General features: G+C 46.6%; 1 protein-coding gene across 4 annotated transcripts in view; it reads left to right on the top strand.

Annotated features, from left to right (window-relative positions):
* Nucleotides 1-15,514, top strand: part of LOC131137661 (hemopexin-like) — a 40,843-nt gene that overhangs the window by 10,115 nt on the left and 15,214 nt on the right. For 3 of the 4 annotated variants that reach the window (XM_058085862.1, XM_058085863.1, XM_058085859.1), the window contains exons 12-16: nt 13,337-13,549; nt 13,679-13,771; nt 13,873-14,003; nt 14,928-15,075; nt 15,162-15,470. In XM_058085862.1, coding sequence (XP_057941845.1) covers nt 13,337-13,549; nt 13,679-13,771; nt 13,873-14,003; nt 14,928-15,075; nt 15,162-15,388 — 812 coding nt within the window. In that variant the 3' untranslated portion in view covers nt 15,389-15,470. Of the gene's footprint in view, nt 1-13,336; nt 13,550-13,678; nt 13,772-13,872; nt 14,004-14,927; nt 15,076-15,161; nt 15,471-15,514 lie in introns of those variants that run through there. The other variant, XM_058085860.1, reaches the window with a different exon arrangement.

Genomic DNA, 15,514 nt, shown 5'->3' with positions numbered 1-15,514 from the left:
AGGAGGTGTTGAGTCCCAGCCGGACCAGTTTGAGGATGAGTTGCTGGGGGACGATCATTGAATGCTGAGCTGAGCTCCATACAGCAGGAGGGGTACAGCATTTTTGTCCTCTTTGAAGATCTGTACACGTCCACCACAAAGCAGCAACCCAGTGTTTGTCTTTGTAGACCACTAACCTGTTGGTGAGAGTTTCTTGGCCAGAGATGTGGTGTTGATGTTCCAGGACAGGTCTCCTGGAGTACTGTCTCTTGGCCTCTCTGGTACCCAGTGACAGGTTGGACCTGGCTTTCCTTATCCCCAACTCTGAAGGCAGTGTTCCAAGCCTTCAGGATCCTGTGGACTTTCCCTGTCAACCATGGTTTCTGATTGGCCCGAATGGAGATGGTTTTGGAAACTGATGTCATCCATGCTCTCATTTAGCCATGTTTCCAAAAAGACACAACTCTCAGTCATGTCCGGAGTAAACTGATATAGTCCAGTTTATTGTCCAGCGAGCGTACGTTGGCTAGGGTGATGGTAGGGATAGCCGGCCGGTGTGGCGTTGCGGCTAATCTAACCCGGATACCTCCGCACTAACTCCTCTTTTGCTTTTTCATGTTCCGCCCATGGCACCTCCACTGTGGGCTAGAATCAGGGGTGGGGTTCCGGGGTCAAGCAGGCATTCAGACCAAACCGCAGGCACGTAGCTGTTCCTCGTCCGCTGGATTTATGTCTGTGTATTTAGTTCCGCGGATGCTAAGCAGAAACCCAGGGGAATTAGTGCGCCTTGAGGTGGCAAGTCTCCCATCACTTGCTGGCATTTTAACGCCTTTGCGTTCCTGCAAAAAACGCAACCATCAACAACCTTTTGGGCTATTCTCCTTCCCTTGATTACCCATGCCTTCCGTCTCATTTTAAGCAAGGTACCAGCCTTCATGACCTTCACTGTGGGCTTCCCGAGCAAGTAACGTGGACACCCTAGCTCCATACGGTATATCCGCTGTCGTTGAAGCGGTCAGCGATCCTCCTGGAGTACTGTCTCTTGGCCTCTCTGATAGCCAGTGACAGGTTGGACCTGCCTTTCCTTAGGCTGACCTTATCCCCAACTCTGAAGGCAGTGCTCCGAGCCTTCAGGATCCTGTGGACTTTCCCTGTCAACCATGGCTTCTGATTGGCCCAAATGGAGATGGTTTTGGAAACTGTGACATCATCCATGCTCTCATTTAGCCATGTTTCCACAAAGACAAAGACACAACACTGACAGTCTTGGAAGAAGTCCGGAGTAAACGGATATAGTCCAGTTTATTGTCCAGCGAGCGTACGTTGGCTAGGGTGGTGCCGGCCGGTGTGGCGTTGCGGCTAATCTAGCCCTGATACCTCCACGCTTACCCCTCCTTTTGCTTCCTCATGTTCCGCCCATGGCACCTCCACTGTGGGCTTGACACAGGAGTGGGGTTCCGGGGTCGAGCAGGCATCCGGACCAAACCGCAGGCACGTAGCTGTTCCTCGAATGCAACCATCAACAACCTTTTGGGCTATTCTCCTTCCCTTGATTACCCATGCCTTCCGTCTCATTTAAGCAAGGTACCAGCTACGCCTTCATGACCTTCACTGTGGGCTTCCCGAGCAAGTAACGTGGACACCCAAGCTCCATACGGAGTACACATCTGCCACAAAGCAGCAACCCAGTGTTAACCTGTTGGTGGTAGTATCCGGGAACATAGCGCCCTCTTGTGCCATGAGGAATATGACTCCTAGGGCATTCTCTCGCTCTTTTGCTGAGATGACACCTGTTGAGGGGATTGCCTCCCACTTTGGACCTTCTGCTGCTGAGCCTGCTGGTTTTAGCCCGGAGACTCTGTAGTCTCCTCCCCGATGACAGCAGGCTGAAGAGACTGTAGGATGGATGGGGTCACCTGCAATCCCGGTGGATTTGCGGATGAGATAGATGTCCAGTAGGGTGTCCAGTTGGGGGGGTGGTAGAGAGACACCAATGATTTTCTCAGCTGCTTTCACAGTGCGCTGCAGAGATGTGGTGTTGATGTTCCAGGACAGGTCTTGGGAGATATGTACACCCAGGAACTCATTGTTGATGAGACCCTCATCACAGGTTTGAGCTGGATGAGGGTGTGCAGTAGTGGGTCAACAGAGTGAAGAGGAGGGGGCTCAACACACATCCTTGGGGGGCCCCTGTGTTCAGCGTGATGGTGCTGGAGGTGGTGCTGCCAACCCGGACTGCCTGTGGTCTCCCCGTCAGGAAGTACAACAGTCAGTTGCACAGGGAGGTGTTGAGTCCCAGCCGGACCAGTTTGAGAATGAGCTGCTGGGGGACGATCGTGTTGAATGCTGAGCTGAAGTCCATGAACAGCATTTTGACATGTGGGTCTTTGGTCTCCAGGTGAGTGAGGGCTGAGTGGAGGACAGTGGAGATAGCATATCGATCTAACCGCTCGACCAAAGATGCTAACTGGTCGGGGTCCGGTGCAAGATGGAGGGTAGATTTGATGTGGTGCATGGCGAGCCGTTCAAAGCCTTTCATAATGATGGGAGTGAGTTGCACCGGGCGGTAGTCGTCGTAACAGGAGGGAGACGGCTTCTTCAGGACCGGAATGATGGTGGTGGCATTGAGGCACGTCGGGACAACAGCTTGACTCAGTGAGGTGTTGAAGATGTCTGTGAAAACATCTGTGAGTTCCTCAGCAGAGTCTCTCAGGACCCGACCAGGAATATCATCAGGACCCAGGGCCTTCCTTGCGTTGGTCCTTCTGAGTGATCTTCTCACCCTGTCCGGAGAAAGCAACAGCACCTGGTCATTGGGAGGTGGAGGAATCTTCACTCAGTCTTGGAAGATGTCCGGGGTAAACGGATATAGTCCAGTATTGTCCAGCGAGTGTACGTTGGCTAGGGTGATGGTAGGGATAGCAGGCCGGTGTGGCGTTGCGGCTAATCTAGCCCGGATACTTCCACGCTTACCCCTCTTCGACTTTCCTCGTCAGAAAGTCCAACAGCCAGTTGCACAGGGAAGTGTTGAGTCCCAGCCGGACCAGTTTGAGGATGAGCTGCTGGGGGACGATCGTGTTGAACGCTGAGCTGAAGTCCATGAACAGCATTCTGACATGTGGGTCTTTGGTCTCCAGGTGAGTGAGGCTGAGTGGAGGGCAGTGGAGATAGCATCTTTGGTTGAGCGGTTGGACCGAAATGATCTTCTCACCCTGTCCGGAGAAAGCAACAGCACCTGGTCATTGGGAGGTGGAGGGATCTTCTGTGCTGGGGTGTTGTTGTCTGCCTCAAAGCGAGCCAAGAAGTCATTCAACTGATTCAGCAGAGTTGTCGCAGGTTTGTCGAAGCGGCTTGTAGTCCGTGATGGTCTGGATCCCCCGCCACAGGTTCCTGGTATCTCTACTGTCGTTGAAGCAGTCAGCGATCCTCCTGGAGTCATGTCTCTTGGCCTTTCTGATACCCGGTGACAGGTTGGACCTGGCTTTCCTTAGGCTGACCTTGTCCCCAACTCTGAAGGCAGTGTTCCGAGCCTTCAGGATCCTGTGGACTTTCCCAGTCAACCATGGTTTCTGATTGGCCCGAATAGAGATGGTTTTGGAAACTGTGACATCATCCATGCTCTCATTTAGCCATGTTTCCATAAAGACTAAGACACAACACTCACAGTCTTGGAAGATGTCCGGAGTAAACGGATATAGTCCAGTTTATTGTCCAGCGAGCGTACGTTGGCTAGGGTGGTGCCGGCCAGTGTGGCTAATCTAGCCCTGATACCTCCACGCTTACCCCTCCTTTTGCTTCCTCATGTTCCGCCCATGGCACCTCCACTGTGGGCTAGACACAGGGGTGGGGTTCCGGGGTCGAGCAGGGATCCGGACCAAACTGCAGGCACGTAGCTGTTCCTCGTCCGCTGGATTTATGTCTGTGTATTTGTTCCACGGATGCTAAGCAGAAACCCAGAGGAATTAGTGTGCCTTGAGGTGGCAAGTCTCCCATCACTTGCTGGTATTTTACCGCCTTTGCTTTCCTGCAAAGAACGCAACCATCAACAACCTTTTGGGCTATTCTCCTTCCCTTGATTACCCATGCCTTCCGTCTCATTTTAAGCACGGTACCAGCTACGCCTTCATGACCTTCACTGTGGGCTTCCCGAGCAAGTAACGTGGACACCCAAGCTCCATACGGCAGGATGGGTACCGCACTTTTGTCCTCTTTGAAGATCTGTACACGTCCGCCACAAAGCAGCAACCCAGTGTTTGTCTTTGTAGACCACTAACCTGTTGGTGAGAGTTTCTTGGCCAGAGATGTGGTGTTGATGTTCCAGGACAGGTCTCCTGGAGTACTGTCTCTTGGCCTCTCTGGTACCCAGTGACAGGTTGGACCTGGCTTTCCTTAGGCTGACCTTATCCCCAACTCTGAAGGCAGTGTTCCAAGCCTTCAGGATCCTGTGGACTTCCCTTGTCAACCATGGTTTCTGATTGGCCCGAATGGAGATGGTTTTGGAAACTGATGTCATCCATGCTCTCATTTAGCCATGTTTCCAAAAAGACACAACACTCAGTCATGTCCGGAGTAAACTGATATAGTCCAGTTTATTGTCCAGCGAGCGTACGTTGGCTAGGGTGATGGTAGGGATAGCCGGCCGGTGTGGCGTTGCGGCTAATCTAACCCGGATACCTCCGCATTAACTCCTCTTTTGCTTTTTCATGTTCCGCCCATGGCACCTCCACTGTGGGCTAGAATCAGGGGTGGGGTTCCGGGGTCAAGCAGGCATTCGGACCAAACCGCAGGCACGTAGCTGTTCCTCGTCCGCTGGATTTATGTCTGTGTATTTAGTTCCGCGGATGCTAAGCAGAAACCCAGGGGAATTAGTGCGCCTTGAGGTGGCAAGTCTCCCATCACTTGCTGGCATTTTAACGCCTTTGCTTTCCTGCAAAAAACGCAACCATCAACAACCTTTTGGGCTATTCTCCTTCCCTTGATTACCCATGCCTTCCGTCTCATTTTAAGCAAGGTACCAGCCTTCATGACCTTCACTGTGGGCTTCCCGAGCAAGTAACGTGGACACCCAAGCTCCATACAGTCTATCCGCTGTCGTTGAAGCGGTCAGCGATCCTCCTGGAGTACTGTCTCTTGGCCTCTCTGATACCCAGTGACAGGTTGGATCTGCCTTTCCTTAGGCTGACCTTGTCCCCAACTCTGAAGGCAGTGCTCCGAGCCTTCAGGATCCTGTGGACTTTCCCTGTCAACCATGGCTTCTGATTGGCCCAAATGGAGATGGTTTTGGAAACTGTGACATCATCCATGCTCTCATTTAGACATGTTTCCACAAAGACAAAGACACAACACTGACAGTCTTGGAAGAAGTCCGGAGTAAACGGATATAGTCCAGTTTATTGTCCAGCGAGCGTACGTTGGCTAGGGTGGTGCCGGCCGGTGTGGCGTTGCGGCTAATCTAGCCCTGATACCTCCACGCTTACCCCTCCTTTTGCTTCCTCATGTTCCGCCCATGGCACCTCCACTGTGGGCTTGACACAGGAGTGGGGTTCCGGGGTCGAGCAGGCATCTGGACCAAACCGCAGGCACGTAGCTGTTCCTCTTCCGCTGGATTTATGTCTGTGTATTTAGTTCCGCGGATGCTAAGCAGAAACCCAGGGGAATTAGTGCGCCTTGAGGTGGCAAGTCTCCCATCACTTGCTGGCATTTTACCGCCTCTGCTTTCCTGAAAAGAACGCAACCATCAACAACCTTTTGGGCTATTCTCCTTCCCTTGATTACCCATGCCTTCCGTCTCATTTTAAGCAAGGTACCAGCTACGCCTTCATGACCTTCACTGTGGGCTTCCCGAGCAAGTAACGTGGACACCCAAGCTCCATACGGCAGGAGGGGTACAGCACTTTGAAGATCTGTACACGTCCGCCACAGAGCAGCAGCCCCGTGTTTCTCTTTGTAGACCACTAACCTGGTGGTGGTAGTATCCGGGAACATAGCGTCCTCTTGTGCCGTGAGGAATATGACTCTTCGGGTTCCTCGTCCGCTGGATTTAAGTCTGTGTATTCAGTTCCGTGGATGTGAAAGTTCCAGGGGAATTAGTGCGCCTTGAGATGTTAAAGCACGACGAGGACTGTCAAACGACATGAATAACACAAAAACACCGTTCTGTTAGGACAGAGAGGAGCCACTGCGTGTGCACACGTCGCCATCTTGGGGAAGAAAAACAAAGATCCAGGAGTTAATTTTGCCTCGGACTCCACTCGTCTGATGATTGGACAAGTCCTGGATTCCCATCTTAGGTAGAGTACTGCTCCGTAAGCGTGCTCACTTCCAATCAGAGAACGTAATCGCCAGCGGTTACCCAGACACGCCGGGGTTGAGTTAGTGCTCTTGGGAATTTCATCCTGCTGAGTCTTGAATATTCCTCAAAGAGATGAACTGCATCTTCTCCGAGACAATCTGAAAGTGCCAGGCCCCATGTCAGCTTGACGCGGCAACTGTCATTCCGCACCTTTCTGCTTAGCTAGTGTGACTCGGCCTAGCCGGTCATAGAAGCTCGACACCTGGCTGAGCAGCTCTCTTCTGGTCCGAGGTTTGGTGTCTCAGTTGATGCCCATCATCACGTGCAGTTCTGCAGTCTTCCTCCACCAGGTAGCCCAAACCAAGGGCCTTGTTGTCATCGTCTCGCATCTGATTTGGCAACACCATGGTCTCCACGGTGCTCGCCTCTGTGCCTCCCACTTTGACACCAGAAAGACCCAGGGCTTCAGGTCAAATCCTCCTGCCTTCAAGATCTTCTGAGGATGTCGTCAACGTAGCTGTCTTTATGGAGTACCTGCTGCCCCTCTTTGAGGTGAGTGCGTATTCCTCGAGTTCCTCATTCTCCGAGTCACGCCAAAGGAATCGGTGTAGGTGTACTTCCTGGTCCTCCAGCCAGTCTTTTTAATGTCTCAGAGAGCAGCATAAACTCCACACCTGAATCTGAGAAGGTCAGCACGGATTTGATTTAGAACATCTGGGCCTTTCATCAGCAGGTCATTTAGGCTCCTGCCCCGAAATTTCTGTGGTTACAGAGTCCAAGTCAGGATCTCTTCTCTGGATAACTCCATTGCAGCTTTGCTGGCGACCATCTCATGCTCCTGTTCAGCATACGCAGCCTTCCATTCGAGTTCTTTTGCCAATATTTTCTCTGTTCCGAGAAAGCTTCAACAGCGCTCTTGTTGGTGGGTTCCTTGCTGTGGTCATCCCCTTTGATGTCGGTGAGGCCTGCTTTCACAACTTCCTGTTCCCTTTCCTCAGCAAGAGTCATTTCTTTGCCACCCGGTTGGCAGTTTCCACAGCGACAGCCTCCACATTTTGGTTGGCAAGCTTCACCAATGCTTTCCCACTTCCACCAGTTCAGGAAGTCAGAAATACAGCTTTGGTCCATCTTGTTCTGGCATATCTGCTCCGGTCTGGGATCTCTTGTGAGGCTCCTCCTCTCGTGGCAACTCCAGTCGCTCATATATGGACTCCTGTGCCCTTAGGAATGCCAACAGACAGTCAAATCTTCTCATCGGAGTTACACCATTCCCTCCATCAGCTGCGTACACAAGCTCTGAAGTGCTTCCCAAGGGTTGTAAGGTGCCTTGGCCTTTCTGCATCTTCCTCACATTTAGCTTGGAGCAAGTGTGCCTTCCTGGAGTTGAGCTTTGGAACATGGAGCTCCAGCCTCTTTGGCTGGCTTAGGAAATCTCTCATGCCTTCTGGTGGGATCCAAATATTCCACTGACCATTGGCTTCTTTGGATGAGCTGGGCAGCTGGCGAAGATGACAGGCGGCTCGGCACGGCTCGGCACGGCACGGCTCGGCATGGCTCGGCTCAGCGCGGCTCGGCACGGCTCGGCTCGGCGCGGCGCGGCTCGGTACGGCTCAGTACGGCTCGGCACGGCTCAGCACAGGCACGGCACAGGCACGGCACAGGCAGGGCACAGGCACGGCACACGCACGGCACAGGCAGGGCACAGGCACCTGCACGGCTCCGGCACGGCTCCGGCACGGCACCGACACGGCACCGGCACGGGTCCGGCGCAGCTCCGGCACGGCACCGGCACGGCTCGACAAAGCTCACGCGGCACGGCACGGCTCTGCACGGCACGGCTCTGCACGGCTCAGCTCGGCACAGCACGGCACGGCTCGGCACGGCACAGCACGGCACAGCACGGCATTCACAGCTTCCAGTTCCTTTTCATCAGTCATTCCAGTCGTCATTTTCATCGTTTCTTCACCACCTGGTTGGTAGTTTCCAGAGCGACAGCCTCCACCTTTTGGTTCACAATGCTCTCCCGCTTCCACCAGTTTAGGAAATGGCGTCTACTTGTTGAAGCTTCTTGACATCTTCTGGCTTAGCAGAAATTCTCTGTGGAGCCCTCCAACCAAAGTCCTCGTACTTCATAGCGGCTGTTCTCATCCACCGCGCAAAATGTGTCTTGGACATGTGGGTAGCGACATGAAGGTCTTCATGTTCTGGATGAATTCCCCCAACTGTCTTTCTGAGTGGTCCGTCCCACAATACAAGATCTCCCACAAGGAGGTTTAAGTCTTCGGGTCTCCTCAATTCTTCGAGTGAGGTGTCTGGGAAGAACTTTGGGGGTCACTGTTTTATGAACATCGCCAATGGTGTCCAAACCATCTGGTGTTATTTGACCGTGCCTCTTGTGGTGTTGACGCTGATTTTTAGGAGGTATCTTCTTGTCTCAAGATGCATTTTCATTCATCCAACGCCACGCACAACAAGGGGGATTTCCTCGCTTCGGAGGTTTAGTTGACTGGGAGCTCTGGCAAACCACTTTCCGACAGAAGACCCAGAAGACCTGATCATCACCTACTTTGGTCCATCTTGTTCTGGCATATCTGCCCCGATCTGGGATCTCTTTTGTGAGGCTCCTCCTCTCGTAGCAAATCCAGTCGTTCATATGGACTCCTGTGCCCTGAGGAATGCCAACAGACAGTCAAATCTTCTCGCCGGAGTTTCTCAGCTGCGTACACAAGCCATTCCCTGGCTTTGAAGTGCTTCCCAATCTTTTCTCCACCTGGTAAAATCCCGTTTCTTACCTGAGAATTTGGGAAGGGAATCTGATTGCCTGCATGGGGTATCTGGGGTTGGAGGGTGCCTTGGCTTGGATGAAGTCTTCCTTTGGAACATGGAGCTCCAGCGCCTTTAGCCGGCTTTGGAGATCCCTCACGCCTTCTGGTGGGATCCAACGCTTCCACTCACCATAGGCTTCTTTTGATGACCGAGTATGTAATCATATGTCTCAAGGTTAGCAACACGTTCATACTCCGCTTCCGCCACTTGAAAGGCTGTGGACATCTCCTCACATCCATAGTTTGACCAAAGAGTCTTTCGGATCAGGCGTCTGACTTCCTTTAGTTCTGCCTCACATTCAGTTTTTTTGCTGTTCGGGTAATGCGACTTCCTCATCTGTCCCAAGCTCCGCCTCCAGCTCTGCAATAAGTCCGGCTTCCACGTCATCATTTCGTCATCACTTTCAGCCTCTTGTGTGATCTTGTCGAAATCGCACTTCGGCTCTTCTTCTGACATGTCCCCAAAGCTTCGTGAGAATGCTCTTTTTGCCGTTGTCCTGTCCACTTCAAGTTGCTCCACGGTCTTGGTAGCGACCTGATCGGCCATTTTGATCTTCCTTACAATTTATTTGTTCCTGATGTAGTCTTAATTTTTCTTACCTGATCGTTCCACATACACACAGAGGTCAAGCACTCCTGGTTTTTTAGCTCACTGGTGCGGTTTTTAACTGTCAGGTTCCTCCTTGTGCTTCCCTTGAACTTGAAAAAGGGGGGCCGAGTAGCCACACTGAAAGACTGGATCCAGTAGATGCTTTGCTCGCTTGTTTTATTTCACATCACGTCTGTGTATCGAGTCTTTTACCCACTGCAAATAATCAGTTCCTCTTAGCCAGAACGTCTTATTTTAAATCTTGCATACAGACATTAAACAGATGAAATAACCAAAAATCACATTGGAATCATTGGTATAAAAAATAATCTCAATTATTTACAGAGAATCAATATATAGGCAAGTCTCATACAACCTTGATCGGGTATTCAACCATGTAAACAAAAACACAATCGGTGCGTAAACAAAACAAACAATCTGTGGGCCCACACACACACACACACACACACACAAAAGCCGGCAAATACTCGCAAAAGTCCCTCTCGGTGCAGGCCTGATGCGACGCTTGTGTACGGTGAGGCCAAAACCTGTGCGGTCGCTTCACTGAAAACGAGCCAAAATAAATAAATGTAGTACCTTATTTCCCCAGTGAAGTCCAGTTGGTGATAGGAAGCCTCTCAAACCATCTGGCGAGGGTGCGGTGGTCTCTGGTGAGGATGATGATGATGATGATGATGCCCGCCAGGATCCTCCTCGGTCGTAGGCGTGAGCAGTGCAGTCCCAAATACTCCAAACTCCGTCACCCCTCTGGATCTCTTCAGATCTTTTGGGAAAGATGAATTCCAGCCTTGTTAGTTTAGCGGAGTTTAGCAGAGTTAGCTGTACTACGGCTAAAAGGTCAGTCACTTAGCTTAACAATGTGGTGGCTAACAGCTAATGCGCTAATAATAAATACCGTGAAAATCATACATTCGGCGTGCTACACAGTACTTTTTAACCTATTTATATCATTGCACCCTTTTTAAAAATCTCATAAAATAATTGTAATAATTAATATTCATGATATATCTTTTATGAACTCATTTTTAACCTTATTTATCCTACTTAAATTGTTTTAAACTTTAACTTTATTACATGTGATGTTAACCAGGTTACAATAAAATATATATATATATATATATATATATATATATATATATATACATACACATATATACATATACATATACATACATATATATACATACACATATATACATATACATATACACACATATACATACATATATATACACACATATATATACACACATGTACACATATACATGTACACATACATATATATGTACATGTACATATACATATATATATGTACATATACATATGTACATATACATATATATATGTACATATACATATGTACATATACATATATATATGTACATATACATATGTACATATACATATATACATGTACATATATATGTACATACACACATATATGTACATACACACATATATATGTACATACACACATATATACTATGTACATATACATATACATATATACTATGTACATATACATATACATATATACTATGTACATATACATATACATATATACTATGTACATATACACGTATATGTACATATACACGTATATGTACATATACACGTATATGTACATATACACGTATGTACATATACGTACACATATATACATATATACATATACACATATATATATATATAACACAATATATAAAACACAATAACATATACATATATAAGTATATAAGATATAAATCAGTGCCATGTTGTGAAAACCTTCAAATAAAAAAGGGAAAGTGTACAAGCATATACAATATATATATATACACATATACACACACACACACACACACATATATATACATATACACACACACTATATATATGTAAAATAAAATATATATAACAATAATATATACATATACAAGTATATAAAAGGTATATAAAAAGGTGAAAACCTTCAAATAAAAAAGGGAAAGTGTATATTGTGTATAATATACAATTATACATTTTTGACAACGGTTGAAAATATTCTTATCCCCTTTTATCTGCATTTGTTAACCTACTCTTTACTTAATTTATTTCTTCATTATGACTTTATTTGATTAGATTTGCTTATTTACTTATTGAACCATTTGCATCGCGCCTGTTTAGTCAGATAACTACAATTATTAGAAAGGATCCAGTTTAAGATAAGCCCACTAAACGCGCAAAGGAATGAGCATAGCATTCCTTTGGATGCCCAATTAGGGCTAATTAGGGCTAATTAAATCAACCACCGAACACAGGCCATCGACGGCGTTCCAGATGGCCTCATTCACCCAACTACAGCCTGATAATGCTTTCAACTCAATCACAATAACGCAAATCATTAGGCGAGCGTCATCGGCGGCCGTCTTATCCCCCCCCCCCAAAAAAAAAGAGTCACGCCGTGCGTGGCACCGGAGAGTCAAATATTCATTTCATTGATCAATTTCAGTCTCCTACCGGCTGCCTTTTCAGTGTTGGAGCTCCAGCTTGGCCAAACTTTTGGGGCTTGATTGCAGACGCCCAGGTGCGCTTGGACCTGATTCCCACTTCCGGTTCCGATTTTTTCCACCTTAGCTCACGTCTTTCATTTTTAAAAAAATTTAAACATGATAACTGCAAACGAAATATTCGTTATTCGCTTAATTAGGGCTATGAAAAGTATTTTTATTTATTTATTTTATTTATATTATTTTTTTAATGGGGTCATTTATTCGTTCCAGTGATTCAAAATAGAGTTTTTCCTAATGTTCATCTTATCGAAATTATTTTTAGATTTAACAATGGTTTGACTTGACAATATGAATAAAGTCATCATATTATGGGAATACAGCCATGATATTATGGGAATAATAGAATATATTCATATAATATAATAATATCATCATATTATGGGATGAAATTATGTCATGGAAATAAAGTCATGATATGATGGGAATAAAATGGTGATATAAGGGGAATAAAGTCATGGTATGATGGGAATAAAGTGATGATATAAGGGAAATAAAGTGGTGGTGTTATGGGAATAAAGTGGTGATATAAGGTGAATAAAGTGACGGCATTATGGGAATAAAGTGGTGATATAAAGGGAATCAAGTGACAGTATTATGGGAATAAAGTAGTGATATAATGGGAATAAAGTGACGGCATTATGGGAATAAAGTGGTGATATAAAGGGAATCAAGTGACGGTATTATGGGAATAAAGTGGTGATATAAAGGGAATAAAGTGACGGTATTATGGGAATAAAGTGGTGATATAATGGGAATAAAGTGACGGTATTATGGGAATAAAGTAGTGATATAATGGGAATAAAGTGACAGTGTTATGGGAATAAAGTGGTGATATAAAGGGAATAAAGTGACGGTATTATGGGAATAAAGTGGTTATATAATGGGAAGAAAGTGACGGTATTATGGGAATAAAGTGGTGATATAATGGGAATAAAGTGACGATATTATGGGAATAAAGTGGTGATATAATGGGAATAAAGTGACGGTATTATGGGAATAAAGTGTTGATATAAGGCGAATAAAGTGGTGTATTATGGGAATAGAGTGTTGATACAATGGGAATAAAGTGACAAGCATGTGACGATGTTGTCCTTGACAGGCCAGGACGTGCACGTGTACGACATCAGCACGAAGTCAGTGAAGACAAAGACGTGGTCGGAGTTGCCGGCGTGCACGTCGGCATTGCGCTGGCTGGAGCACTACTACTGCTTCCACGGGAACAACTTCACCAGATTCCACCCGGTGACGGGACACGTCAACGCCTCCTACCCCAAGGATGCACGGCGATACTTCATGACCTGTCCCAACTTTGGTGAGATCAACAGGAAGGGGGCTGGTGCACCCCCTGCTGGCCTTTCCTGGAGTAGCATGTATTTGGGGGAAAATCCACTCATATCATAGCATATCAAACATGGTTGCCATGGTTACGTGTTCCCTGCAGGCCACGGCGGTGATTATAAAGTGCCAAAGTGCAGCCAAGTTCAACTGGATGCCATCACCACCGACGACGCAGGCAAGAAATATATCTTTACAGGTATGCCACGTCCATCCATCCATCCATCCATCCGTCCATCCATCCATCCATCCATCAATTGATGAAAATGTCCAGAAGTTGAAGGTGAAGTACCTCCACAGGTGAAATGTACATGCGTCTGGACACCCAGCGGGACGGTTGGCACGCCTTCCCCATCAGCAGGAACTGGAAGGCGATGACGGGAAGGGTGGACGCCGTCTTCTCCTATTCCGACAAAATCTACATGATCAAGGCACGCCACACACCACACACCACACGGCATACGCTACATGCTACATGCTACATGCTAAATGCTACATGCTACATGCTACATGCTACACGCTACACGCTACACGCTACACGCTACACACTACACGCTACACGCTACACGCTACACACCCTCCCTCAAATACACAACATTAAAATAAATACATGTAATAATAAATGTAAAAAAATACAATTATACAAGACATTTTGCTGAAAAAAAATATTATAATTTAATATTAATACTATTTAATATGGATAGGTGTGAATTTAATATTAAATATTATAATCTAATGTAATAAATAATGCAAAATAATAGTAAATAAATAACAAATAGAATATCAATAATACTATACAATCTAAAAATTTGAATAGAATTTTTAGAATAAATAATAGAATAAATACAATACATTTTTTACAGGAATTCAAATATCATTATTATCAAATGTAGCAAAAATAAAGCCAATACATTCCATTAAAATTCATCATAAATATTTGTCATATATATTGTCATATATTTGTAAAACAATATTGAACAAATTATTCCAATGATAAATAACATAATACAATGTGGTATTTTAATAAGCAGATATTCATGTAAAAGATTAAAAAAAGTAGGTTAAAAAGGAAAATAAATCAATTCATGATGAATGCTATTTTTAAGTATAGAATAAATTATTGTAATGATAAATACAATCATATATTTACATGAATGAAATATGATATTAAATAATGATAATTTATTATTAATAAAAACAGATAATAAATAATAGTAAAGTTGCTTTAGTAAATACTGTCATTCATTTTTCTTGACAGTCATTGAAATGTCATCCTTTTTCAATGTAAGAAATATATATAAATATATGGGTGTGCGTGTGCACTTGTGTGTGTGTGTGTGTGTGTGTGTGTGCAGGGGGAAGAGGTGTTCATCTACAAGCAGGAGGCGCACTACACCCTGATCCAGGGCTACCCCAAATCCCTGAGGGAAGAGCTGGGCATCCAGGGCCGAGTGGACGCCGCCTTCCTGTGTCCGAACGAGCACACGGTGCACATCATCCAAGGTACCCGCCCCCCATGATGATGATGATGATGATGATGATGATGATGATGATGATGGTTTCATCCGGCGTGGCGACGGTGTGTGCAGGAAGCAGAATGCTTGACGTGGACCTGAATGCCACGCCCAGAGCCGTGACCCGAGACATCCCCCTCCCCCTGTCCGAGATCGACGCCGCCAGGTGCGGCCCCGATGGGGTGGACGTGTTCCGGGGCCACCAGTACTACCGCTACCCCAATGCCTTCCTATTGGCCGTCACCAAAATCGCCCCGGTGCCTCTGGACATCACCCCTGACATGATGGGATGTCGGTCCTAGTCTGGCCTTCCTCCTGGCTGGCTCGACTCATGTCCGCCTTCCCTTGCCCCTCGTGGGACCAATAAAGATTTACCTTACCTTATCTTACCTTGTCTTACCTTATCGTATCTTACCTTATGTCATTTC

Source organism: Doryrhamphus excisus, chromosome 10 (genome assembly GCF_030265055.1).
Source record: "Doryrhamphus excisus isolate RoL2022-K1 chromosome 10, RoL_Dexc_1.0, whole genome shotgun sequence".
Taxonomy (NCBI): Eukaryota; Metazoa; Chordata; class Actinopteri; order Syngnathiformes; family Syngnathidae; genus Doryrhamphus; species Doryrhamphus excisus.
The sequence above is the reverse complement of the archived record's forward strand: the minus strand, read 5'-3'. Positions and strand labels throughout refer to the sequence as shown.